The following is a 27,787-nucleotide window of genomic DNA, read 5'->3' as shown; positions in this document are numbered from 1 at the left end:
ATGCAACTGGAGTAATAAAGTATTTTGCAATGTAATCATGAACTATATTTGACCTTATCACTTCTTAAATAATCCCAATTATATTACTGTACAAATATTTTTTTTTCTTAGAATATAACATTTTAAATTACTTTCATGGACGGATTTAATAATTCAAGTTAAACAATTGCTGTCAGCTAAAATATAACTTATATACAAATAAAATTGATATCTAATCTCATGAAAATAAAAATAGGTAATATATTTTTCTTCACTTTTTTCCATTCAATACATTGTATTTGTATATATATATTATATTTAAAACAGCAGTATGTATATAGCTGTTCATGACATCATACTCTGGGTGTCTGTGTCATTCAACTGCAATACTGGGTTATTAGAAAGCAACACATTCCTGATGTCCTGTTGATAATAAAGATTAAAAAAAAAGAATAAATTAAAAACAAAAAGTGTCATTTTAATCCAATTCAGTTTCTAAAAAAAGATAAGCATTCTGAACAACCTCAATTACCTTAAATGCATTGTTTAAGTTTGAGAAATATGGACAAAAATATGTCTAAGCCTAGGCATATCTTCATATGCTACTACTAGTTAAACAGGGAGCACAGGCTCTTAGCGCAGGGATTCAGTTGTCTTTTTGTTTCCTGCCAACTTACTTAGTTGTCTTTGCTGTTTTATACCAGAATAGAAACAATTTCCAACAACTTACTGGTGTCTTAAACCGATGACACATCGATAGACAATCTTGAATGATTGGATGTTCCATCAACGTATAAAAACATATAGGCTCTAAGTTTTCACTACCAAGTTCCTGGTAGACTCCTGCCAGACGTTCTCTTGAGAAAGTATCTTCTGGATCGGAGGTTACACTGAACCGGTGACTGTCACCAAGCAATGGCTGACCATGATGTAAAACCTGTATAGTAGGAATTGTTTGTTTTAGCTGGTTAAGCCTTTGAATTACATAGCTCTTGAGTTGACTCTTGTGAATAATAATAATAATAAAGAGTATTTCTCTTATTGAATGTAACTAGGCGAATATCTAACATAACATATGCTGTATAAACATTTTAGTAGGCCATAACCAAAGTATTCAGTTTATTTTGAAAGGTTTTAGAGTTTGTCCTGAGCAGCAGTTCGTCTTACTCATTGAATGTAACTATAGGCAAAGAATATACATCACAAGAATGAGTAATTCGCGATTTTCGATGTAACAGTAAAATTTTCCATGCGGTAGGGTGCCGCCATAAGTCAGGATGTATACAGCTTTTTGTGACGGTCACACTAATCTAAGCCTGGATCACTGGTAGTGTTTTCATGATAAAAAATGTTCAACTACATGGCAACATTATGTTAAATGCTGTTTGGATATTTAATTGTTCGTTTCATGTTATTTATTTAGTAAAAAAATGCCGAATAAACAGTTCGCTTCATCAAGCGGGTGCTACCGGGCGTGTTGTTGTTTACCATAGGCCAAGCTGAATAATTTTGGTTTATTTTTGTTGTTGATGTTCGGCCTTTCTTTGTGATTTAAATTAGCATGGTGGTAAATAATTTTCTGTAGAATGTTCACTAGTTATTAAATATGTTTTATAAAATGTTTTACAATTGCAAAATATATTATTATCATAATTCTATTTAATGTGACATTACTATTTAATATCTATTAAACCAAATCTTATTTAGTACTTATGAGGGCAGGCATCACTCTCTGTTACAAATTTCTAATGCAAAAATCGCGGATTACTCATTCTTGTGATATATATTCTTTGCTATAGGCTAGGCTAATATCCAACATACTATATACTGTATAAAGATTTTAGTAGGCTATAACCAAAGTATTTCTTTATTTGATTTTAAAGGTTTATACTTTGTCTTGAGCAGTAGTTCGTCCAACTCATTGAATATCCAACATACTATATAAAGATTTTATTAGACGTTAAGTTTTTAGTTTGACTTTTAGAGGTGTTATACTTGTATATACAGTAGTTTGTCCTGGTTAGCAGTAGTTACCTGAACTAGAGCATCAAGTGGTACAGTAGCATTAGTAGCACTTTGTGGAATATCTTCCTCTGGTGGTCCTACATACACGGTCGAATGTGCCTCACTCATTAACTTAGCAATCTGTACAAAAACACATATCAAGCAATTAGCTGTAGCTATTCAACTCCAATGGGTTATACATGCAAATTTGAAGCATTATGTATTATAAATAAACAATAGATCATTCCATTATGATAGAGGTGCAAAAGTAATACCGGTTTATCCAGGTAAGTATTCTTGAAATATAGTTATTCAATAGGGCCTACCAGCATAATTTTAGTGACGTAGTAGATTATTGTATTATCTGTAAGGATGTTTTGCACTGGTAATCTACTGTATATCAAGTACTTAATTAAATAACAAATTAAACCAACCTCCTTGACAGTTGGTGGGTTAACAGGATCTAACTGTAAAGGCAAAATCTCATCACTTTTAGGCCTGGGCATGTGTGTGTTTGCAGTAACACTAAGTGCTCGGAAGAATCCATTTTGATAATCGGGGGAAACGCTGAAGTATAGAAGCTATGAAAAAAAAATCAATATCAATATAATAAAGTCATGCTAATAAAATAATTTAATATTACACGGCAGAGAGAAATTTGACCTTTTGATTATTCGACTCACTTTTGGTCAAGTATTTTGGAAAATTAATGTAAAACAAAGCCTCAATTTATTCAATCGATGTACTGACAAAAGATTAATATTAAATGCACATTTCCTAAAGATATGTTCACATCTCTTGGTTGGTTAAACCTTTGTGATGTATACCTTAAATCATATTTTAAATTTTCTAATGAAAATAATGATCATTTTACAAGAAATAGTTGCAAATCACTTTCCCTGGAACAGAGTACTATAAGCATTATGTACTATTGTACCCAGGGCCCCAAGGAAGACCAGTCTTTTTGACTGATTGGGCCACCCTGGTTAAATATTGTGAATAAATAAATAAACTAACCATGTTGACATAGTCCAACATAGGTGGATTTGAACAGTCACAGAAAATGTCATATACAAGAGGAAGTATGTTAGCTAGTCTATCATAAGGCAGAGGTTCATTAGGGTCAATGGGTAGAGTCGATGTGACCCCTTCTGATAGAAACCATAATCCAACCTATAAAAAAAAAATTAAAAAGTTATAAATATTCGATGAGGAAAGTTTTTTTTTGTAGATCTCAAATTATGAAACAAAACTATTTCGTTGCAAATGTTGTCATTTACTTATATTTTGTAATACTACTGTACTTACAATTACTGTAGGTCACTTTTCTTGTTATAACAAACCTTGCCATTCATCTATTAAATAAATATCTATGGCCACCTATAATATTTTTATTAGCATTTTGTGCTTCTTTTATTTGTTTTTTATTGATGTTGTTTTATTATTCATGCCCATTAAAATTGTTACAAATGAAATAGGCTTTGCTGTTTTTTTTTAAATTTTAATGTTTATCAAATAATTTGTTATATTGAATTTAAAGGTACAGTAATTCTAGTGTAATGACAAGGCATATGTACAATAAAGTATAGCCCATTTTGCTGCTCTAAATGGTCATGATTTTACAAATCCAACTATTTCGCGACCTTTTATTTTCGTTGGAACAAGTAAAGGCAACCAAAAAATGAAGGCTATACTGTGTTTTACTTTGTGTACTCACTTTTTCAAACTGTTGTCTGCTGATTTTACCAGTACCTTCACTGTCAATACTTTTGTATTTGCTGAGAGTTTCCAGCAACTGAGCTTGTGTAGGCTGTGTCCATGGTTGAGTGGTTTGCAACAGGAACCTTCTCCAATCAATGTATTCAGAATCTGAAGACAAGGTACTGGAGAGTTGCTCAAGCTGTAGATGATAGAGAGAATAAAAATGAACATTAACCTATGTCTACACTATCAAACTTAGTTTGACAAATAAAAGTGTGATGTGCCCAAATATGGTAGTGATATGACCAAATCATCACATCACATTTATTTAGTGGAGACAGAGCTTTAAAAAAAATGATCAAAAAAAATCTGATCAATAGGTTGCAATCTATTCGCTTGACAAATATACAGGACAGCAGATGTTCTGCTTAAACAAAGACTTTGGGAGTGGAGTTTTCATGTGTCATGTTGGTAGATAGACACTGTCAACATAATAAAAGATTTTAACTAAGGAATATAGACACCACCATAATCAGATGTATGAACTAAAGGCCTGTGCCATTGGTAGGCAAGGCCGTAGCGACGGCTTAAAAACAGACGAGGCAAAGATGCTTTAAATGTAATTATTAAATATAAAATATGATCTCTGCTGGGGAATTGGGGTGGGTAGTGAAAATTTCACACAAGGGGAGAGTCTGCCTCATGCTGGCTACGGCCCTGGACAGTTAAGGAAACAATAAACATGTATTTGCACTTAAAATAAATATTAATCTGACCTGTACAGGTGTTAATGCCATCCAGTAATCAGGTAAAGCAGACATTCCATGCTGTAACAAAACACATTCAGTTTATAATAATAAAAAGTTTATAATATACATACTATTCCAATCCGGTTCATTTTTAAAGCATGCGGTAAACAAATATTGTAAACTTTGACTTCTTTATGGACATTATCGTAAAATAAAAAAAGAAAACATAATATAAAGTTATATATTTTGCTAAGTATACTGTAAAACCTAAACTAATTAATTATTGGAAATCATTTTTTTCATTCTGTGCACTGTTGCATTGAATAAAATAACTCTGATAAATAAGCAACCAGGAATTACTTCACATGTTGTGTAGGAGTAAGGCAGTACCAATTACAATTATACTGTACCATATACCACTATTAACATGGAAAAAGCTTACAGTGAGAGCAGTGAGATCTGACAGTGTGTCAATGAAAGCCTTGCTTGAAAGGAAACCAGACGGCGCTGATTTAAGGAACTGTGCCAACAGCATCCTGATCTCTTCCACTGTATATTGGTCTGGCAAGTCATACTCTCTTGGTGATGGCCTGGGTGGTGGGCTTGGTGTACGGAATACCTTCACCTCCTATTATTATAATATAATTGTGTCATCATTATTACATTGTTATTATTAATGTTATAAATGTTATATTTAATATAGTAGCATTGTAATGTGGTTGTTAATAATTGTAGTTTAAGAGAAAGTGTGATGTGGCCAAATATTGTAGTGATATGACCAAATATGGTTGTGATATTACATCATCATGTCAATATATGGGCACATCACACTTCATGTCGAAGCGTATATTGTTCAATAAATTAATCAATGTTAGTTATTCAAGTTAAGTATACACAATATTGATTAGCACAATGACATAAGAAATTAATTCATTGTGTACATAGGATATCTTCGTCACGTAGTTTTAGGCCGATTTCTAGGCCCAGACGACCATGTCTAGGTCATAGGTAAAAGTTTCTTATTACTCACCTTATTGACAAGGAAGTCATCTTGAAATAGAATCAACTCCTGTTGTATTTTCTCTCTCTTTTCAATTGCTCTATGGTACAGGTCACACATGGAATCAATGCTAGATACAAAAAATATTTATTCATAAAGAAAATATATAAAATAAATAAAATACAGTATCATATATATTTTTCTTGTCCTAAGTGATTTTCTAAATATAATGCGAGTAGTATATAATAGTATTTTATTTTCAGTAAAACCATTGCCTACCTCTTCATTTCAGTGAGGAATCTGACTCCAAGCCAGTCATTCATGTCATTATAGGCTGAATCTGCTTTTGATTTCAAATCCTGTAGTACTGCTATGGCGTGCACCTTGATCAGTTCCATACGAGCCCTTAACCCATGTTCTAAATAATTCAAAAATGATTATGATGATGATTTTTTCCAGTTTAGGAGTTGAATTCAGAAACAACTATGTCATGATTACCATTAATTCTTTCACAATACTTTTTGTTTTCTTTGTACTCTCCATGTATACAATTTATTTATTTTTATTTATTTGACAATATTTCAAGAGGGTGATCCAGCCAGCATAAGCTGATTTTGAGAGGCCCTCAACAACACAAGCAACATAAAAACATTAAAAAAAATATATCACAATAGTTAAAATTCAATAAAGTATAAATATATAAATGTAAATTGAAAGGCAAAAATGTAAAAAGGTTAGTAAGCTAAGAATTTAAAATGTGTCATTGTTAGGAATATAATTCTTTAATTTACTTTAAAAATAAAGTATCACCATTATATATCGATTTTCCTGAACTAATACTGAAGGACACATGAATCATAATTCACCAATTGAGGATACATACATGTGTGTTAGAATAGTTAATGGTATGTAAAATGTACAAAAACATTGCCAATATCAAATTATTCTGTTCGTAAATCATATTTTGTTTAATATGCAATACTATTTTCATTAATATGAACATTCATTTTGTGTACAGAACATATAAATAATTAAAAGTGTATTGACAAGTCTCTTCTAAACATACCTTCATGGTTAATAGCAGAAATATATTCTTCTTTCATCCTTTCTCTCAGTTTCTTCTTTGCTTTTTCTTCTGGTGTGTCTTCAGCTAAAAATACAATTTACTCAATTTCACAGAATGTTTGTGTTTTTGTCAGTTAAGCTCTGTCTACACTATCAAACTTTATGTGACAAAAATTTGATGTGACCATATATGGACATGATGATGTCATATCACCACTATACTTGGGCACATCACACTTTTTTTGTCACATAAAGTTTGATAGTGTAGACAGAGTAAATAGAATAGAAATTATAAGATAACACTGCACATAAATCTTTGTGATGAACTCACTTGGCGGTGGTGTTGGAGGAGGAGTTGGCGTAGCAACTTTCTTGCCCTTCTTTGGTGACTTCTTTCCCTTGGGAGATTTTGATCTTGCTCTTGGACTCTTGCCTCGAGCAGCTGACGGTGATTTGCTCTTGCTGCTTTTCTTTTCAACCTTTTTCTTGCCGCCTGCATCTTTGCTTTTCTCAGGCTCTTTCTGCTTCTCAAGTTCTTCTTCAACTTCCTTGGCTGCAAGTTCAGCTGCCGTCTAAAAAAACAAATTTGCTAGCTTAGCAACTAGGGCCCAACATACTTCTCATATAGTACCACAATATGTTTTATGGCCAGACTAGTGCCACTACCTAGCCCTCTTAGAAAAGGTCTGTCTCCTAACCTGAAATTGTTAAGTTGGACTTGCTGAAATAACAAAAGGTTTTTTTTTTATTATAGATTTACAAATAGGAAACTTTGAATACAGTTAAAAATTAAGTATCAAAATCTGAAGTAATTTTATTTTAATAAACAGTACAACAGTATACACTATACAGTATATATAGTGGTTATGAAAGCAAAGTCACACAAGAAGAATAAAGTACTGTTTTCATTAAACACAAAATCAGTTAAGTATCATTAATAAATGACATGAGTATTCACTGCAAATTGAATAGCTTGTGAGAGTAGCTGATTGAAGAGATGAGAGTTTGACTTGAAGCAAATACACTGCAGATACAGGATATAAATAAATAAAAACAGTGTATATAGATACTGAAGATGACAATGATGATTGTGAATATTATCAATAACGAGACAGCTGGTGAGATAGGATAGTGATGATACATATTTGTCGTTTTTCTTTTCATGTTTGATATTTCAAATATAATAATGAATCCATGTCAGGGCTTGGATGTTATAACATGTTGTATTGAGTAGAGTGCTAGATGTTGACTGATCATTTTAGAATATGTCACTCATGGTTAGTATCTGTTAGTTTTAAAACACAGATACAGTTAATATAAATTAATTACAACTATTTTTTATTCTTTTAAAAATAAAAGCATAAAAGCAAGCAATAGTAAGCTTGTTGATTTATTCTTCACAACTTTTAATCAGACAGAATCGCAAAGAGAGAGAGTTTTGAATTTATGTTGAAAGGAATAGTAAACTGCACTGAAAACACACTTGTCTACCATGACATTTGAAGCAACTTACCAAAAGGGCTGTAGAAAAACCTGTTGACTGTATACACAACCAAGAAAACAATTACAAATTTAACATGATATAATCAATTTCAGTAACAAAAAACCATTTTAAAATACGGTATTTGAATGGAGATGAATCATTTTAAGTTTTTTAAATTGTTTTTTTTTTTATAAAAACCATGCTTTTGTTGGCTTTTAATTACCGCTCAGCAGAAACAAGTCCATTGACAATCACGGTTTGATATTTCTCGATTCCCCAACAAAACCAATTATTATCAATAGACACTTCATTTAAATGTACAATTTCAAGTGACATACATACAAAGGTCACAATTTAAATTGATGAATAACTGTAAAGAAATTCTTAAACTTATACTCACCATCTCACTGATTTTGAAGAGTCCAAACTGTAGTGCTTCAAAAATAAGCTAGAGAAAGATAAATAAAATAAAATAATACAAATGTAATTTTCACTTTTAGGCTCACAGGTTCTTTGGTAAATTGCTCTAGAGTAATGTGATTTTGGCCACAGCATCATTGCTTGCTTTGACAGGCCTCAACCCTTCTCAACACTGAGAATTGCTAATAAAAAGAATGCATTTAAATACCCTTTCATCTGGGTCTGTTGGTGGCAATGGACTTTCTTGTGTGTCTTCCATAGACATTGGTGCCACAGACTTATCTTTTTCCTTTTTAGCACCAACTTTGATCTTCCCTTTATCCATCTTTCCACCAGCAGAAGTCTGGTTTGGAAAGAATCCTTCAGAAGATGTTGGTCGACGTGCAACCAGAGGAATCCTGGAATAAATTGTTATTGATATCAATTATCAGTTCCTGTAATTCATTTCATCAAAATTAATCAATGAAAATTGAAACATATATATCGGGTAGTTTTTTGTAAATCTTGATACTTGTAAACAACATGGTAGATGAATATTTCTTTATTGTTCATGCTCAGAAGTAGAAGAATGTAATAACTATTTTCAATTTGCTTTATTTATTTATAAAGAAACTCTTAACCGCCCAGTGATATATTATAGTGAGATTAAATTTAATTTCTTTTTAAACAGTCAAGATCATGCTGCACCATTCAAACCTGAAACCCTCTGTATGATATACTTATTACATTTAATTATTATTGCTAAATGTTTCAGCCTGTAGAACTGTTTCTCTTACTTTGGTTTTTCTTCAGGCAGATCACCTTCATCCATCTTTCCCTCATCTAATGGGTCTTTGCTCTTCTTTCCTTTAGCCGACAATGGTAGCTTACCTGGTCCAGGTGTGCTTGGTTGAGGTGATACAGTAACAGATTCTATAAAATTGGTTAAATATTTAAAGAAATTCAAGTTATTTATATAGTAGTGAAAGTAGTGTCAATATCAGCAATCAGTTAAAACAGGAATGCTGTAACCCATATCCATGTAGTTTGGATCTGTCTAGAGTTGTTGGACTGGACACACACGCTGTACAAGTTGTCTCAACATCAAGGTAAATGATAGACTTAAATCATTACAACATTATCATTATTCTTTCCTAGATCTAGAAATTTGATCACAATTATTTTGTTTCAGCCTACCCTCAGCATTAGCCGATCCAGGCCTTTCCATTGGTGGCAGGTCAATCAGTGGAATACGTATGAAGTCTTCTTTTGGTTCCTCTGGCGTTTTACCTTCCATGCCTTGATAGTAGTCTTTCAACATGTGAAGTGTCTGTTGATATCGATCTACTTCGGCCTAAAACATGTATAATTGTCAAGGCATAAGGATTATGTGTAAAACAACATTCATGAAATTTCCGAATAATATACATTTTCTGTATTGATTGAAAAGGTAAAGTGACTTTTTATTGTACCAATAGCTCAGGGTCATTATCAAGTGACTTATATAATTTGAGTTTTATACCTTAAATTTATTAGTAATATAAAAAATGTATTACCTGCATTTGTGTAAGGTAATGGTTTGTCAGTAAACCTAGCCTATCTTCCAACCAGCCTTCATCCATCACACTGGTTCGTTCTTGTTCGGCGTCCAGTTTACGGTTGTCAGATATTGACCACAATCGTTCACGCAAATCCTTCATAATTATATTAAAGTAATGATTAATAAAATAGCAGAGAAACATACATAAATATTGAATTTAGGTGCATGAACCTAAAATAAACATTTTAGGTATTTGGCCAAGTACATTCCCAATTTGTCTATGAACCTTTGTCTTTTTCCTGTATGGAATATTGACAATAAGTACAGACATTAAATAAATGATCTCAGGAAATTCATAAAAACATTGTACCTCGATACGTTGGTGTAATTCAGACTTAGTCTCCTCATCATCCCTTACGTCCTCTGCTATTTCGTTATACTCAATCTGCCAGTTTGCAATAAATTCCTGTTTTGAGTCTGGTCGGCGTAGATACTCCTCAAAGGTTCGCCGTATCTTGTAGAAATATCGGTAGATGGTTTCTCGTTCCAGTCGTACACATCGGAAGACATGCATACTTGAGGATATGTACGTGGCCTCTGTATTTTCCCAGTAGGGTACTAAGGCACCTGCCAATTCCTAAAAAAAACAACAGTTGTTTACAATTGAAATAACAATAAAAATAATAATTGAAAAATACTACAGGTAATTGAAAAATAAAAATTTACTTGTTCAATTGGTTCATCAACCCATATCCAATCCTCTGAACCTGGTTGTGGTGGTGGCGGACCAGTAGGTACTACAGGAACCTCTGGTTCTGGTTCAGGTTCTGGTGTTGGAGTTTTTCTTTTAGGAGATTTCCTTCCGGATTTCCCACGTTTTGGCGAAACTAGTAAAAAATGAAAACAAACTTTGATGCATGCATTTAATCTTTTCCCCTAAAGGTTGTCTTCACATTGGAGTATAAAAGTCTATCTTCAAAACATAAAAACTGATGAAACATGTAAAATGTAGTCCAAGAGTAATTAATACTAAATATATAAATTCTTTTTTAAATAAGTGCTTAAAATCATAACTGAAATTTTATTGAAATTGTATTCTAAAAACCATACTGTTTAGCTTTCATTAAAATTTAAGGATGGCTCGATTATAATCCCATCCACAGTGGGCTTATCAGTAGACACTGTACAATAATAGTAAACCTACCTGCTTTGCCCTTCTTGCCTTTACATCAGACATTTGTGAATAAGAAAGAAAAGTAACAATCAAGACAACATGACAGAGATAAAACAAATAAAACAAAATAATGAACCACAATTGTACAAAATTCAAAAATAATAATTCAATAAACATAATATAATGGAAAACAAAACATATTCAGTATAAAAAAACACAATAGAACAGAAAATAAAACCGATAAAAAATATTAAAAGAATTATAAAACATAATAAACAAGATATAAAAAATAACAAGAAGTTTAAAAACGACAACGTAAAAAAAAAACCAATACCAAGTACAACCAATTAACAAATAAAATAAAATGAAAAAAAAAAAGAAAACAATTATGCAAAAATACAATTGAACAATTCAAAATAAAATAATGAATACTTACCAGACTTGCTCGATGACGGAGATCTTTTAGGACTGGCACCTCTTGAAGCTCCTCTGCTGCCCTTTGGAGAGCGCCCTCTTTTAGATTTTCCTGAACCAGGTCTTTTTCCAGAAGCTTTAAATAGAATTAAAACAAATTACTGTTTGAAAAAATTAACACAAGTAAAAGGTTGATCATTACATATAAGATTCGGTTTTCATAAGAGGAAAGGAAATAAGTATATAGCTATTGTCACTTTACAGGTCAACCAACCTCTTAATTTATGTATAAAAACTTAAATGAGGCAGATATTGGATTTACCTGGACGCGATACGACCTTTGGAGAAACCAAGCCAACAGAATTTTTATCATCAGAAAGTATGTCAGCTGTCTGTACAACAAGAAAAATAAAAGGTTTAGATATGTTGAGCAATTTACTTAGCAGGCACAAACTTAGGCCTAACTAACTTGAAAGAAAAATGAAATAGCTTACCAGTTCAGAGGGTTGGGCAGCAGCAGAGTCCTGGCCATCTGTTGATGTAGGTAATGTGGATGACTGATCAACAGGTTCAAGTGCTGTTTTATCGGCATCTTCTACTGCCTTCTCTAGTTCATCCTTGACAGCTTGAATCTGAAAAAAAAAACCAAGAGGAATCATATAGATTTGTAAAACTCACTAACACATTGACTTAAGGCTGGTTTCCTGTCGACGTAAGAACATCACTTTTGTTGCAACTACGTCGATTTGTCGTAAGAAATGCGGATTTTACAGGAAACCGATTACGATCGAAAATTTACAAAATCGACGCAACGTAAGAAAAATGGTAACGACAAACGATTTTACAGGAAACCGATGACCTAACAATTGTTGCGTTACGACGTTTTCTCCCGATTTTACAGGAAACCGGGATTTTTTATCTTACGCTTGAATGAACGCCCTTGCGTCACGTTTCTTACGTCTCTTACGAAAGTTGACTTGAAGTCAACTTTCGCAAGAGACGTAAGCGCAATCGTAACAAGCAACCAATGAGTGACAAGAGTTATGACGTAATGTGTATGTCCTTATAGTGAAATAAAGCCGGACAATAACATTTGTATGTATTTACTACTATAATGTTAGCCCACTTTACGATGTTGTACATACTTTACAAATGCACAGTAGTGTCAATAATAGGCCTAATAATGTTCTAATCAGGGAGTTTACAACTCATATCAAAATCTAATACTCTTATTTATGGACGTGCAATAAACAATCAGCATCGGTAGAAACGTCACGAAAATGAACATTTGCAACAAGATAAGATATAGAAAGCCCCTTTGTAAACAATATAATATTATTATGTAACTTTAAAAAAAAATTGTTTGCTTGATTTTGTATAATTTATATTGTTTTGTTAAATTTATTCTTATTATAGGCCTGTAAATAATGGGTATCTTACTGCGGTAGTACTATCTCATGCTCGATTAGAGTATGCCTGGGCCCATAGGCCAAGGCCTATCCTAGGGCATAAGTAGGTCTAATAATAATAGGAATCCCAAAATGATTTGCCTTTTTTTAATTTTGAAAACTATTTAAGGCTAGGCCTAAAGGGCCAGGATAATTCATTCATATTTTGATTCATACAATAATACATAGGCCTACTAGCCTAGGCTCCTTATAGGCTAGTTTGATTAGATTTTGGTCAAATCAATTCCTATTAGTACAGTATTAATTAAGTATTATTACTAATACTAGGGCCTAGCCTATCTACTATAAATAATATGTTGGTGTGCTGCACTGACACTGATGCTGAGTTGCACTGACACTGATGCTGAGTAGCTACAGGTACAATAACATCATTCAACATTTCGCGCGAAAAATGATAAAACCCGCTCTAAAAAGAAACACCAATCAGAGATGTTGTTTCAAATACGTCATAAATCTGACCGACGTAAGAAAAAAATTTCAACTTTCGTAACAACACTAAAATCGACGTAAGCATACGACGTGTGTTTCACAGCTAAAATTTCAACTTTCGGGAGCAGCATAACTACAGATGTTTTTCTGCGGCCCGACACGATCTTGACTAACGTCAACGACGTCAATTTTTTCTCAACTTTCGTAAGAGACGTAAGAAACGTATGAAACGCAAGAATCGTTACAAAATTCGACTTCTTACGTCGACAGGAAACCAGCCTTTACAAAGCATGATTGTCTTATTGTTTTGGTGCTGGTGTTGTAAAAAGGACTAAGGCTCACTTTAATTAAATGTAAAAGTTAACCACTTCATTTTATTTAGGTCCTGGAACCCCTACATCAAAATCCTAATTTTATGATACTACCCTGACACTATACCTTTTCCTTAGTTCCTATCATGATATTTTCAACTATATCAAATGTTGCTTCTCTTTCAAGACCAGCATCAACTTTTTGTAGCAGACCAAAGCTGTTAAACCACTTGTCCAACTTCTTCCAGTTGTCTTGAAATCCAGTAAGTCTACGTTAAACGAAGTTAGAGTAAGCAACATAAATAACAACATAATAATTTTCATCCAAGTATGAAATTATTCTACTTTTACAAAACCTTCAAAAGGCAAATAGTCATCATTTAGCGTGTGGAAGAAACCTTATCATTTTTACTATAATGTTGGACACAACCTATGATTTGTTAATACTTTACCTAAGCTTTGTCTACACTATCAGTATCAAACTTTATGTGACAAAAAAATGTCATCATGATGGCATATCACTTTTTTTGTCAAATTAGTTTAAGGTTATGAATACCAGAGTACATTAATCTAACATCATGATATACTTCTAATTTATATAGGATACACTACACCTTTACTGTATTTTTCTCTTTACCTGTGCTGAATCTGTTCCTGGTCGTGAGCTGCATCTTTTACAGGCACCACTTTTTCCTGCTTACCAACTCCTGTTGCACTGCCCTCTGGCGGTGGTTTAAATTCCTGTTGATATTCTTCTTCTGATTGCGATGCAACTTGAAGAAAAACAAATGAAAAGAATATGAAGACACTTTGTAAAAATAATTTAAAAAAACTAAAGCTAATTCACTTAGGTCTGGATTTAGCCCAGGTTTTTAACATTATCAATTTGATATACATAAGAACTCCTTCCACCAAAGGGTTCTCCTCAATAGGGTTGACCATAGTGTTACAAAAAAAAATATTCTCCTGTCGCTTTACAGCAAAGTGTCCTCTCAATGTGGATATCTTTTGAATAGCAGGGTACCTAAAATGAAGGGATCTATTGTGATAGTATATATAGGTAAAATGTATAGGCATTTCCTAATGTTCTTTATGCTCTGTTAAATATAAACTCAAATGCATTAGTACATGTAAAGATATTATACATTACTTTTAAAGGCCAGGTGCGGGCAAAAAATTTCTATTGATCATACATTCCAATAATTGTCGATCTATAGTTTCCCCTATGTTTCATAATTTTTGGGATTTTATTTGTGTTACATGAGCTTTTTGAAAATTAGCACTTTCTTATCAGAGGGGTGGGGGGGGGGGGGATAGTTCAAATTACACAGTAAAATCTCTATTCTTTTGTACACAAATTTGGAAAATAGAGAGGCATTTTAAAAAGCTATGAAAAATAAATGGTGTGGTAAAAAATGTTATCAGATGACTAAATATAGGTAATATAACTTGAATTTTACATTTCTGGTATTTTTATTCAACTTCAGAATTTTATTTTCATGCTATAGCAAAAATTATCCACCGTATATCCACTATCTTTTTTCACCTTCTAGGGAGTCACCAGAAATGTTATTACATGTTAACTACCTAAGTACTGAAAAAAAGTCTTCTTAGTTTTTTTGGCAGAATTTTACCAAATTTTTTATTTGACCATATTAGGGGAAATTCATGTTTTTTCGTCTTGATTTCTGTTACAAATATTTGATTTATGTACAATTTACCAGATATTATATTTAAAATTTATGCCTGTACCTCAGCTTTAAGTTAAGTAAAAAATCAATCAATTTATAAGGCTATATTTGAAATGTTGAATACTTATATAAGCCTTCTATGTTTGTCACAAAGAAATAAAAAGGTTTTAAAATTTGCTTACTTGTCCTTCCAGCTGCTCTTTTTAATGCTACCTCATCAACTACATCAAAATACAACACAATATCAATGCCACTGATAGGGGGTGGAGGATCCTTAGGTGGGTTAGGGTCTGGTGCTAAACGACTTTGCTTTGATTTAGCCTTGACTGGTTTAGCATTAGCATCATACCCAGTCAATGCCTTCTCCAGCAGCTTAGCTTGAGCAACTGTTGCTGGAAAACCATCCATTATCCAACCCTGGGCTTCTGGCAGTCTCCTGAAATATGAATACACAATTTGCAAGTAAAAGTTTATATTGTGTGCTGGTATAAATGGTTTAAGGGTCTTTCACACCCGTTAATATGCTGGAACACGTGTGAAAGACCCTGGTAAATTTAACATAGAACTAATTAGAAAAAAAATTAAGCTAATATATAGATATGGAAGATAAAATAGATCATTAGAAACTTGCAAAGAACCATTGTGAGCATAAAAGATGAAGGGCAATATTAACAAAGGAGCACAATCAGAAAATCATGGAAATACTCAGCATAGAAACAATTGTATTAATCATTTAAGTACTTACTTTATTGCCTCTACCATAATTTCAACGATCAGTTCATCTTTCACTGGCAGTCCTTTACGAAGAAACTTATTAGCCTTCTGTCCAAGTTTGGCTCTAGTTGTCAACTAAAGGAAACAACCAATATTTGGTAATAACAAAAAACAAGAAATAACATTTAGAAATAACTGCAACCAAAATAATAAACAGAGTACAAAACTACCATTGGTAATAATAATTGCTAATTCTTAAAGCTGGTCCACAAAATATGCCATTTTTTAAAATACCATTAATCGTATTAACGTACATTGAGCTTGGATTTTCTACCAGATGGTGATTTAGAATTCTGACTATCAAGAGATTCTGTTGATATTTTACCATCTACATCTTTCTCTTCATCCTTTTTCTCTTCATCTCCTAAAAAAAACCACAAAATACTTTAAAATAAAGTTACAAATAAACATTGATGTATGATGCTGAATGAATTATATTATCATTTTGTTGTGAACCAACCCAAAATGATCAAATCACTGTTTCAAAATTGACAGAGCACAAGTTACAGCAAAGTTCTTTTAAATTACCCTTTTCTTTTCCTTCATCTTTTATCTCTTCAGCTTTGATGTTACTGTCTAAATTTTCAGCAGTTGAACCCGTTTTTGGTGTTGGTGGCAAAATGTTCACTAATATAAACAATAATAATGAAGTTCATCTTTATTTACTGTTTTTCCAAAATTAATATGATCTATTTTTAGTACTAATTCTTTTTCAAAGGAATGCCTCAAGAAGAATAAGACACATGGTAATGTTGAAAATAAAAATCTACAGAAAAATTCAATTGATTGTAGTGCAAATCATAAAATTAAAATCAGTGTTGATGTCTTACCTTCTGTAAGAAGACTGTCTGGCAGTTTGTCTGTGAGAGCTTTAGAATCTATTCCTGCTATATCTTGCTCTTCATTGATTTCACCTGCCTTGTAAGCATCAACTGCCTCAATCACCAGCTGTTCAATGTCTAAAACCTCTAGGCCATGCTCTAATAGCAAGGTAGGAAAAGGCACAACAATCAATCAATATATTTTTGGGTGTTTAGAGGTAAATAAATAATTACCAAACAGAAAACATTTATAGATCGTCCTATCCGGATGTAGTTGTTAAAGCTTAATCATCGCAAGGGGGATGTAATATTTATGTTGTCTTACTTTCACTCATTCTTTTTGCAGCAACAGACTTCCCTGCAAAATTTTTTCCAAGGAAACAAGCTTTGACAGGGAACGATGGCATCTCAGGTACTTCTGGTGGTGGCTAACAAAAAAATAGTAAAAATAGGATTATATTAATTATGTACTGTAGTGTAATGAATAGTAGATTTCTAACTAAAAACAAATTACAAGTATTTGTTGAAGTGTGTAAGAATAATTACAAATTTATACTTGTATATCAAACCAAAATTATATTGGTTTGGAGTTCTATGATCAGCTTCAGACAGACAGCCTTTGTTATAGTTGGTTGTGAGTTTTTCCAAATCAAGCTACTAATGATATATTAGGAAGGTTTCGCAATCTTCCGAATACGATAACGAAAACGGATACGTCACGCACACGTATTCGTTTTTCGTAAGCCAGTAAAAATCTGTTTCGCATGGCAACGAAATATTGAGGGCGCCTTCCAAAATATGACTGCGGTAAATGTGAGGGAAGCGCAGGTACGTGTTGCTTGGTGCTTGGCTGCCTAGGTCTAGCGTAACATCAAAGTGAGTGAAGACTTTAAAAATTGCTATTTATCAAAATTTACCTGGCATTTTAGTAAATTACTTTAGTAAATTACTTTCAATAAAAGTATAATTATATTATAATCATGAATCATTTCCGATTCAAATGCAAAATGTGCAAAATAGATCAAAAACAATACTCGTTTTGTAGTTACGAATATGACTGGTGATATTCGTCAACACGAATACTCTTTACGAATATGAAATGGGGATCAGCTCAAAAGTTTCACAAATGTGTGACGTATCCGTTTTCATTATCGTATTCGTAAGGTTGCGAAACCTCCCTATTTAAGTACAATCTACCATACCACCACCATCATCATCTTTTACATTATTCCACTTATGTATACATTACATTTTCTATTCTTTTCCATAACTCTCTTTCGGTGGTCAGATCATAATTAACTTTATGTCTTAGAAATGTAAATACTAACTGTTGGAGGATGAACAATGTTAAAAAGCCTCGCTAGAATATGTCCAAGAACTGCATTTGGCTGTGGGGTGACAACTTCAGAATCTTCTGGTGGCTGCCATTCACCAACCATACTCTTTGTGTTTAAATGAGAAATAAGGACTAACAAAGATATATGTTTGACAATTTGATTATACAGGCCAGATTAACATAAAACAAAAATTTAATAAAACTTGAAATCATCTATCTACCACTGGCACAATTTAAAGACAATGTTTAACTAATGTTTCAAAAAATTTATAAAATAAGTTATTGCTAAAATCATAGCAGGATGTTTCTAATAATATTATGGAGTCATACCTTATATTCCATGAAGTCTCCCTCATCCAAAAGGAGTTGACGGTCTTCTTCTATCTTTTGATCCTCTGATGACTCCTCAACCTCATCACCTTCAGTTACCTATTCAATCACATGCAGTATAAATAAACTAATAAATAGTTTAAAGGGGTTACCAAGAGTGTTTTCCTACAAATATCACAACTTTTAGAAGACAATGAGTTTTTATTCTGTAAAAAATGTGTGCTTTACCTTAGCAGGTTTATGTAAAGGTTTACCCTCAACAAACAAGGTTTTCCATTCTCTCATAAGCTTAGGTGGAAGCAATCTGAAAGTTATAATAATAGAAAGAATAATTAATAAACGCATGTTACCTATATAATCTATGTATTATATGAATACATTTTAATGAATATTTTTACACTTTTTAATGTTTAATATAATTATTTTTGTTATTTATCAAAATACATAGAGTAGAGAATAAAAAAAACTTTTTTTAAAGTAAAATTTAGAAACAACAAAACAACACTATAAACAAAATATATGACATACTTTTCTGTGAGCTCCCTGTATTCAGCAATGTTGCTGGAGAAATCCACAATACCAAGTAAAATCTGCATACAGATGTTGTAATGTTTATGATACTTGGCTTCAGCTCTCTCTTTCATTATTTTCTCATGTAGTTCCTTGTCTTTCTTTGTCTTGTCAACGTACTCAAGTTTTGCCAAGCGTGCAAGTTCCTAAAATGTAATAAAAACTGTTTAACTCATTCTCTGCAGCCACTCACCATAAATAAAAGAAGAATATAAATGTAATGACTACTCACGGCTTCTTTGTTGAGTGCATCTTCAAAGTCTTTTATTCGACGCTCTTCGTACTGCTTCTCTCGTAGAATTCGGTTCTGGCATATGATGGCCTTCTCATGCCGAAGCTGCATTAGTTGCACAGCAATGCGCTTCTCTTGTTGTGACTGGCGCATCAGACGATTCACAAGCATCTCTTCACGTCGAGCACTCTACAAAGAGAATTTTGAAAGACTTTTAAAATCAAAGGTCATAAGCCATTTTTATTATGAACTTATGTAGGCCTTCTATTATGGGACAAACTGTAGGTAAGATTAGAACATAGCAAAGTAGTTGTATAATCAAAATTAGTTGCTTTACTTTTTTTCCCCCTTCATAAAAAATACAGTCAGCTTAATCAAGATTTCTTTTAATATCCAAAAGGAAACAAATTTTATTCTATAGAAATTGCATTTGGGAAATCATAATTTCAGGCTGGTCCAAGGGAGTATAGAGTTGAATATACATATTAAATATCAGTAAGAAGCATTATCATATTCTTGTGTAATATTAAAATCAAAAGAGTCATATTGGTTACAAGAACCTGCAGAGCTCAAAGGAAAATGTTTTTTTCTTACTTCTTGTGCTTCATGTGCCTTCAGCTGATCAACAAGAATCTTACGTCGTCGCTTTTCTCGCTCCTTCCTGGCAACCGAGTCTTCTTGAAGACGGTTGCGTATCTTGTTGATGTACTCATCGTTTGAAGACTGACCCTTGGCAGAAATAATCATATAATTGAAAAATTAAAATAGTGTTTCTACATTTGTTCATTAAACACATTATTGCTATTGCACTCATTTATAAACAAGGGGTATCAAAATGACGCGAATTGCACTGGGAGGGTTTTAAACCATATTTGAAAACCGCTATGAGGGCCAGCATCTATCTCAGTATAGTATAAATAATAGATTGTGACAAATAATAATAAAAATGTCAAGACCATTCGAAAGTAAAACACTGTTTACCTGGGTGAATGCCATCGTGTAATCAACTTTTGTGACTTGTGTCTCAGTTGTTTTTAAATACATTGCTACTTCTTCATCATTGTCTCTGAAAAATGAAAATTCAAATTGCAATTAACAGAGGGCATTATTTAAAATACTTTGGACATATTGCCAGACTGGATGGAGATAGTATGGAGAAAATGATTATGTTAGGGAAACGAAAAAGAGGAAGACAGAGACTCAGATGGATTGATGGTATAAGTGGTGCTGCTAACCGACCAATAATCAGTTGCTACAATGAAGCTCAAGATCGGCAAAATGGAGACACCTCATCAGAATGGTCACGAGTACTCAGATATGAGTAGAACGACGAGTCAATTATTTAAAAGAGAATTTTGGGTTGAATTGTTATAACAATAATATAATCATTTATAAACACATTTCTTTTTTTAAAAAATCAGAATAATGTTACACATACTCAGTTTCTGTTTCTTGTATAATTATGCAAATTAACATGAAGGACAACTGCTTTGATAAGGTTGTCCACAGTCAATTTTTATTTCAAACTTTAAACCAAACTAACTATACTAAGGTTGCAATGTGACATTAATTTGAAAACTTTTAGCAAAACTGTGGCTGATTTAGGGAAACTTGTCCAGTGGCTAAACCAATTGGCCCCTGAGCTAATGAGGCATTAAAAATATGTTGAAAAGGCTAAAAACACCTGAGGCCTCCAAAGATTGAGGGCCACTTGGGGTTCCTAAACCAGGGGTCTCAGGTCTCTATGTTACGCCACTAAACTTGTCACTAGCTTTCCTCAATAGTACCTTACCTATCATCCTCCTGTTCAGTTGTTGGAAGCATGTGCGACAGACGCTGTTCAAAGGCAGATATCTCTTGCATGGTTTGTGCAGCTTCTTGTGTTCGTTTCATCTCCTTACGCATTGTGAGCGCCTTCAATGTCTTGTTTGCTGGTGGTTTCAGTGTTTCTACCTTTGCAGCCCTACAATAAATATTGCAATAATTACAGCGTTAAACAATTTTTGATTGCATAATGTGTAGCAAATGACTTATAATTATAAGATTGTATAACTTTGTATTGTATAGGTCTTAAGATATATATCCAAAGGCAAATTACTGAAAAAAATGACAATGCTGTGGGTATCAGTGGCTGGATCTCAATGGAGATACAAAAATAAAAAGCGAAAAGCTAAATCAAAACGATAAAGTAAACAGCCAGAAAAGTTAGCAGAGCTTTCGGGCAACACTAGCCCTTCATCAGTGCAAGTGAAGGAATTTGGATATTATTCCATTCTGTAAGGGGCGGGGTTCCCGCTGTTGAATTAGATTAAATAAATAAAATAAATTAATGTTTGCACATGCTTAGAACTAATCTGTGCTGTGATAACTAAATAAATGTAAAGTCTGCTCAATTACAAAAAAGTATTTAGACATTTAATTTATAAACTGTATGTGCTACAAATGGTGAAAATAGTTTCCGTGATAATGAGCAACAAAAAAATACTTAAGCTATGTCTACACTATCACACTTTATGTGTAATGTGCCCATATATGGTCATGATGTCATATCACTATCATATTTCAGAATATCATTCACTACTATATTTGGGCACATCATACTTTTTTTTGTCAAACTAGTTTGATAGTGTAGACATTTGTATAATGACAATGTGATGAATACAAAATAAACAAGAGAACAATGCACCTAAACAATTTGAGCCTAAAAATAAATATAATTATGTTCATCTAAAATTTCAAAAAAAGGTAACTGCTTAATTATTCACAAATATAAGAAACAGTATTTACAATTTAAATATTACCAAATGTACTGTAGTATAGACTTTTCTGACTGATACTGTACTTTACGAAGTATTGTGCTTTTACTGTATTACCAATATAAAACATAATAATATTAATAGCCTTCTACAGTGTAAGCCAAATAATACATACCTCTTACAACTTCTTGAACTGCTATTTAAATAATAACAGAAACAACATGAATATGAACACTCGAATGAGTAATGAAAACCTGAATGTTGTACAGTATTTAATAGCTCAATGACATACGGTAAAACATCAAAAAGAAGCCCATGGTATTTTTATAAGGACTCTGGTGTGGTATTCTTTTTGAAATGGGCTCCTTGTTGAGATTATTTAGTGGGGGAGGGGGTGGGTGTTCTTTCGAAACTGTACATGGTAATGTTCAAAGTTGGATACAATTTTGATTAATTAGTGTAAAGGTTAAGGAAATAATGAATTACCTGATTCTAGCCACTAATTCTGTCTGTTTCTGTCTAGCATCTGCTGCCTTCTGCAGTTCCCGCATTCTTTGCTCTTGTTGCCATTTTCTTAAATTCTCTTCCTCTTCAAATTTTGTGCGGAATTCAATGTCAAGATGTTGCTTTTTTCGTTCTCTGAATCGATCTACTAGTTGATTTAAATTTGTGTCAGTCTGCCTTGGTGTTAGCAAGGTCAAGCGCTGGGAAAAAAAACATAACACAATCAAATTTAAACAGTATTATTATTATTATTTATGGTATGGAGTTCTCGGTCCAATAAATAACTAAACAAAGGGCTAAATATACAGTGACATAGTGTTTGGCTTTCTCTCTCACTTTTTTTTAGAATTCATTACCAAAAGAAAGGCCAGAGAATATGTTGTAATGTGGTAAAGAAAACATTACGTTTGATGAATTAAAAATTGTTATTTTACATAGAATTCAAATTGACTTTCTTGGTTTTACAATATTTATCTTGAAAAAGAGCCTTTTAGCTCACACACACAAAATGTTGTAATAATTTGGAGCTTAAAAAAAAAATCATCACCTCCTTATAAGGTACACGTTCCATTGCTTCTAGTTTGACTGGAGCTCTGGGTCTCATAGTTTCCATAGCCACACCCGTCAACTTGGCCTCCTTTTTATTGTTTAGTGCAATGTACAGTTGGTAGAGAAGACGAGTGGCACATCCATGTTCCTCTGTCATTATAGAATGTGCAATATTTGTGTTGAACGCAATTCCAAGCAACTTTAACGTTGGTTCCAACCGTGTAAAATTATTGAGCTTTGAATCAGCAGTCCTAGAAGAATATAAATGGTTTGAACACTAAAGTTGAAAACACTACAAAGTACAAATCATAGAATTGTTGATTGATAATACAATAATGCAATGATAAATAAAATTATTATTTTAAATGAATACAGTAAAAATAATTACAGTACAATTCAGCAACTAAAAATGAATAAAAATTAATATTAATTTAAAGACCCCTTCCCTGCAATTTTGGACGTTTTTTGGAAAATTATACATATATATCACTTTAAAAACATTAAACTATGTCATTTCTTGTCTTAAATGTACGTTTTATGGTAAATTATGATAAAAAGTGAGAAACAATGCACTACCTAAGTAGCTCGCGGCGATCGACCTCTCGTGGACGGTCTAAGGCCTAGCCTAGCTAGGCTTAGTTTTGTAGGCCTAGCTGGTAAACATCGGTAACGTACGAACATCGTACGCGAGCTATATACCTAGCCTGACGTTGTATAGTTGCTGCATTAATTGTCTTTCTATTTTTGCCAGACTCCGTTGATACAAATTGGGGAAAACCCGGTATTTTCGCTGAAAAGTTAGGAGTCTTCCATTTGTTTTGGCCTCACGATCGATCGAAAAGTGGGCGAATTACAGGTGAAAAACAAAAATATCAATCCGCGCGCAATGCATTTTGGGATTTATAGCGGGCCGCTATAATTATTAGAATCGACTTATTTTTCACATTTTTAACCGTTTAAAGACGAAAAAAGTTATCGCAATAGGACCATATTATAGTATTATTTTTACATTAAATATAGTTTGTGATCTTAAATTAGATCTAAAAAACGTAGGGAATGGGGCTTTAATTCGGTAACTTACTTGCTCTGAGAGAAGAGGTTGAAGTCATTTTGAAGTTCATAACACTGTAATACTTCACCAATCATGTATCCCGTTGCAAACTGATGACCAAAACTATGTTTATCTGTCGTATTATAAAAAATAAAAACAACTTTATTATGTCAACACGGCCTTGTAAAAATTACACTAAATAATGGTAAAACTAAGTAATTATTATAATACTACAGTAATAGACCTAGGCTAGGCCTAGTTTAGCATGTAGGCATGTGGAAAAGTCACAGACAGACACAGTAGCATCCTGTATGTATCTCCTAGCCTCTATGCCTAGGTTGACAGTAAGTAAGCCTAGATTCTAGGCAGGCCTAGCCTAGGCTATTATAAATAATGGTGTGAGGTGAAATTTTGGATAGAGAAGACAGTCACTGAGCTGTTTGTGTATGTTGTTGTGGAGAGATACTGAGCTGAGTCAGTGCAGAATCAGAACAAGAATTAGGCCTAGGCCTACCTAGGGAGGCCTAGGCCTAGTTAGGCCAGGCAGGGAGGTGAAAATATCACCTCCCTGGTTAGGCTAGCCTAGGGCCAGGCCCTAGCTAGACTAGCTAGTAGAGGCTAGGCTAGGTAGGCAGCCTAGGCTCTAGCCTAGCCTTATTATTAGGCCTGCCTATAATCTGTCTGTCATCCTGTCTTTACTTTACATTTTTAATAATACTAGGCTAGGCCTAGCTAGTAGACCTGCCAGATAGATTAGTACACGTCGGTCATACACAACGCTAGGTTTAGCTATGCCCTAACTATAGGCTTGCTAGCTAGGCCTAGCTAGGCTAGTTACAGCACATGACCGCTCCTGCGATCTGGCCAGCGCCAGCGCCTCTGACGGCCGGGTAAAATGTAGATTGTTAGGCCTAAATAATTCCAGCAAGAAATGCTGTCTTACCAATGGCTTGCGATAGTTTCAACCCATTCAGCCATTTACATAATATGTCAGTCATTGTAGATGAATTTAATTCACATAAACCCACTATTTAGATCATCTGTAATACAAAATATCAAGCTTTTGACAAGCGGTGGTTCATACAAAAATGGATCTGTCTATCATCGCTTGGCAACAGTGCATTGCATTCTGGGGGAAACAGCTTACAGCTCCGGCCGCCGTATGTAAGCATCTACACAATAATTATAGGCCTACAAAGGTTACCATATAAACTAAATTTAAAAACCTATTAAAATATTAATAGATATAATACTGAAGTCAGATATCTAATCTTTCTTTATCTAAACAACAAATACCAGAATCTAATAAGTGTTACCGTTTCATTCATGTCGTTCTGGGAATGTACCTATTCAACTTCGCAAGTAGGCCTACCCATTATATTATATATTTTGGTATATTTTATTCAACATATAAATCAATAAAACATATTTATGACTAGTATTGCAGAAAGAGCTGAATTGCAGAAATAATATATAGACCTACATCTAATTGAACATCAAAACAGTTACGAAAAAAGCAAATTAGGTAAAAAAATAACTATGGCATTAAAAACAACAAATTGTTAATTTTTATTTGCGCAAAGGCCTACTTGTATATATAACGAGTATACACTAGTTTTGTTCTCGGTTGTGCTTTTTTGTGATAACAGTAAGAAGTGAACGCTCTATTTATGCTGTATAAGCTATATACTGGGTTTTGAATTGATAAATATTTATTCGCATTTGAGTGACATAGGCCTACCATGGACAGGAGGACTACGGACAACTCAGTCTGTTAAAAGCAACACTAATTTATCAACGACTGATTCACACAATTAATCCTTGTTTAGGGCTAATAATATTTATTATTCGTAATTCCTTTAAATGTATACGACGTTGTTAGGCAACTCAGAAGGACATAATCTGTTAACTACACAATCGTATTTAGCACAGTTACAATGTTATTATGTAAAAACACAGAGAAGTCCAAACAGAGTGGAAGGACCTTCTTACCGTTATGTCCACAAACTGACAATTGGAATTTATAACACTTACTCTCGAGTATTTTGATCAACATTATGAAGGAACAAAGCAAAACGGTTCATACGGAAGGTGATTGGCCACCAAATCCTATTGTGATGAAACGATAGTTTGACAAATTTACATTTCAAAGTTTATTCATTGCCAGATTTCTTGAAATCACACAGTGAAACATTAGATCAGATCATATATTGTGGATCAAATAGTACTTGGTGTTGGCATGCGAACATCTTAAACATAAAACAGGAGTGTAAAGGGTCCATTTATTGCGATTGCTCAATTAGGATTATCTGGAATGGCAGCGTCACAAAAAACAAAACCAGCACGGCAACTTGGAACGATACAAGAAAATATTGTGACTAAACCAATTTCCCGACATCAAACAAAAGACACTGCAACGAAGAACGGGAAAAATATCTACGGACCATCTTCTTACAATCAGTTAAGACGAAATAGTTTGAATGATGCAGCACTCTCAATGGCAACATCTGCTTCTCGACGGAGTAGCATCGATTCTACCACATCAGCCAGAAGATACTCCTTGGATGGAAGAGGACGCTTGGCCTCTCCTGAAAGACGAGCTTCTTTTCAGTCAATGGGGAAGTTTTCTATCGACGCTGGGAAACCACTGTATTTATATAATAAAACAGAGAACTCGTATCAATTGGAGCCAGAAAAAGACGAAAAATTTAACGTCACTAAAGTTAAAGAGTTATTGGAACAGATTTTGGAAATGCAATTGAATGGCAAAGTATATGATCCATTGACAGCATCAGCAATGACGATGACTTTGACAGAACACGTTAAAGATAAAGTCAAACTTCTTGGTTTCCATAGACATAAACTGGTTGTGTATATTGTGTTGTGTCCTAATATGGGACAAGATCTTGAGATAGCAAGTCGTTGCGTTTGGGACGAAAACTACGATAATTTTGCATCGGCAAGTTACTATGGAAAAGGTTTATGCGCTGTTGCTATGACGTTTGGATTATATTATGACTAGTTATTAAACAGCAACGACTTCTTTTTACTTTACAACTTTTTAAAAATCTCCTTTGTCGATTGTATTTAAAATACCATGACTACAAAAGCATATCTACACTAATTTTTTAATGTATACGAAATCAGACTTAAAGTACGTCATCACATACGCAACATGATCGATCATTCACTCTGGCGCAAGGTATGCGTATAAAGTTCTATACGTAAACTACATGGCTAAGCTTTTTTGTTTATGATCATATACATATATATAATGAACCAATAATGTTTCAAATGTTGTTATATCTAGGCCCTAAACCTCTAGAAGATGGTTGTAGCGGAACATTAACAACATAAACATTGAAACATTATCATATATAACGTTTTTGGTGTAGGCCTACCGTAAACCGAGGCCTACTTGTTTTTATTTGTCAGGTAAACCTATTATAATGAGAG

At 33.3% G+C, this 27,787-nt stretch overlaps 1 protein-coding gene across 3 annotated transcripts; it reads right to left on the bottom strand.

Moving 5' to 3' along the window:
* LOC140052702 (sperm flagellar protein 2-like) lies at positions 1-25,426 on the bottom strand. 3 transcript variants are annotated; one of them, XM_072098384.1, is made up of 44 exons: positions 25,275-25,426; positions 24,362-24,464; positions 23,279-23,531; positions 22,714-22,931; positions 21,264-21,434; positions 20,453-20,537; positions 20,066-20,200; positions 19,472-19,660; positions 19,198-19,385; positions 18,898-18,973; positions 18,670-18,768; positions 18,332-18,445; positions 17,329-17,431; positions 17,013-17,162; positions 16,711-16,809; positions 16,437-16,546; positions 16,154-16,257; positions 15,591-15,844; positions 14,355-14,490; positions 13,845-13,986; positions 12,003-12,140; positions 11,831-11,900; positions 11,531-11,644; positions 11,125-11,142; positions 10,647-10,807; positions 10,291-10,557; positions 9,937-10,074; positions 9,578-9,734; positions 9,178-9,313; positions 8,610-8,799; positions 8,382-8,429; positions 8,012-8,038; positions 6,830-7,070; positions 6,500-6,583; positions 5,713-5,851; positions 5,464-5,563; positions 4,876-5,061; positions 4,461-4,511; positions 3,701-3,883; positions 3,001-3,156; positions 2,418-2,564; positions 2,014-2,124; positions 710-916; positions 1-402 (listed from the first exon to the last, which is right to left on the bottom strand). In XM_072098384.1, the coding sequence occupies exons 1-44, from the start codon at positions 25,327-25,329 to the stop codon at positions 325-327; spliced, it is 5,931 nt and encodes a 1,976-aa protein (XP_071954485.1). In that variant the 5' UTR covers positions 25,330-25,426; the 3' UTR covers positions 1-324. The 3 variants fall into 3 exon arrangements, with proteins under 3 accessions (XP_071954485.1, XP_071954487.1, XP_071954486.1); XM_072098386.1 differs by lacking the exon at positions 8,012-8,038; XM_072098385.1 differs by lacking the exon at positions 11,125-11,142.
* Between the last annotated feature and the right edge of the window lie 2,361 nt (positions 25,427-27,787).

This window comes from Antedon mediterranea, chromosome 6, assembly GCF_964355755.1.
Source record: "Antedon mediterranea chromosome 6, ecAntMedi1.1, whole genome shotgun sequence".
Lineage (NCBI taxonomy): Eukaryota > Metazoa > Echinodermata > Crinoidea > Comatulida > Antedonidae > Antedon > Antedon mediterranea.
This window is presented reverse-complemented; position numbering and strand designations above follow the sequence as displayed.

Excerpts from the sequence above, each read along its gene's own strand:
- LOC140052702 (XM_072098384.1), bottom strand. The coding sequence starts at position 25,329 with ATGACTGACATATTATGTAAATGGCTGAATGGGTTGAAACTATCGCAA. Across the intron at positions 19,386-19,471 it reads ATGCACTCAACAAAGAAGCC|GAACTTGCACGCTTGGCAAA; the intron begins GTGAGTAGTCAT and ends ATTACATTTTAG. Across the intron at positions 16,810-17,012 it reads AGACAGTCTTCTTACAGAAG|TGAACATTTTGCCACCAACA; the intron begins GTAAGACATCAA and ends TGTTTATATTAG.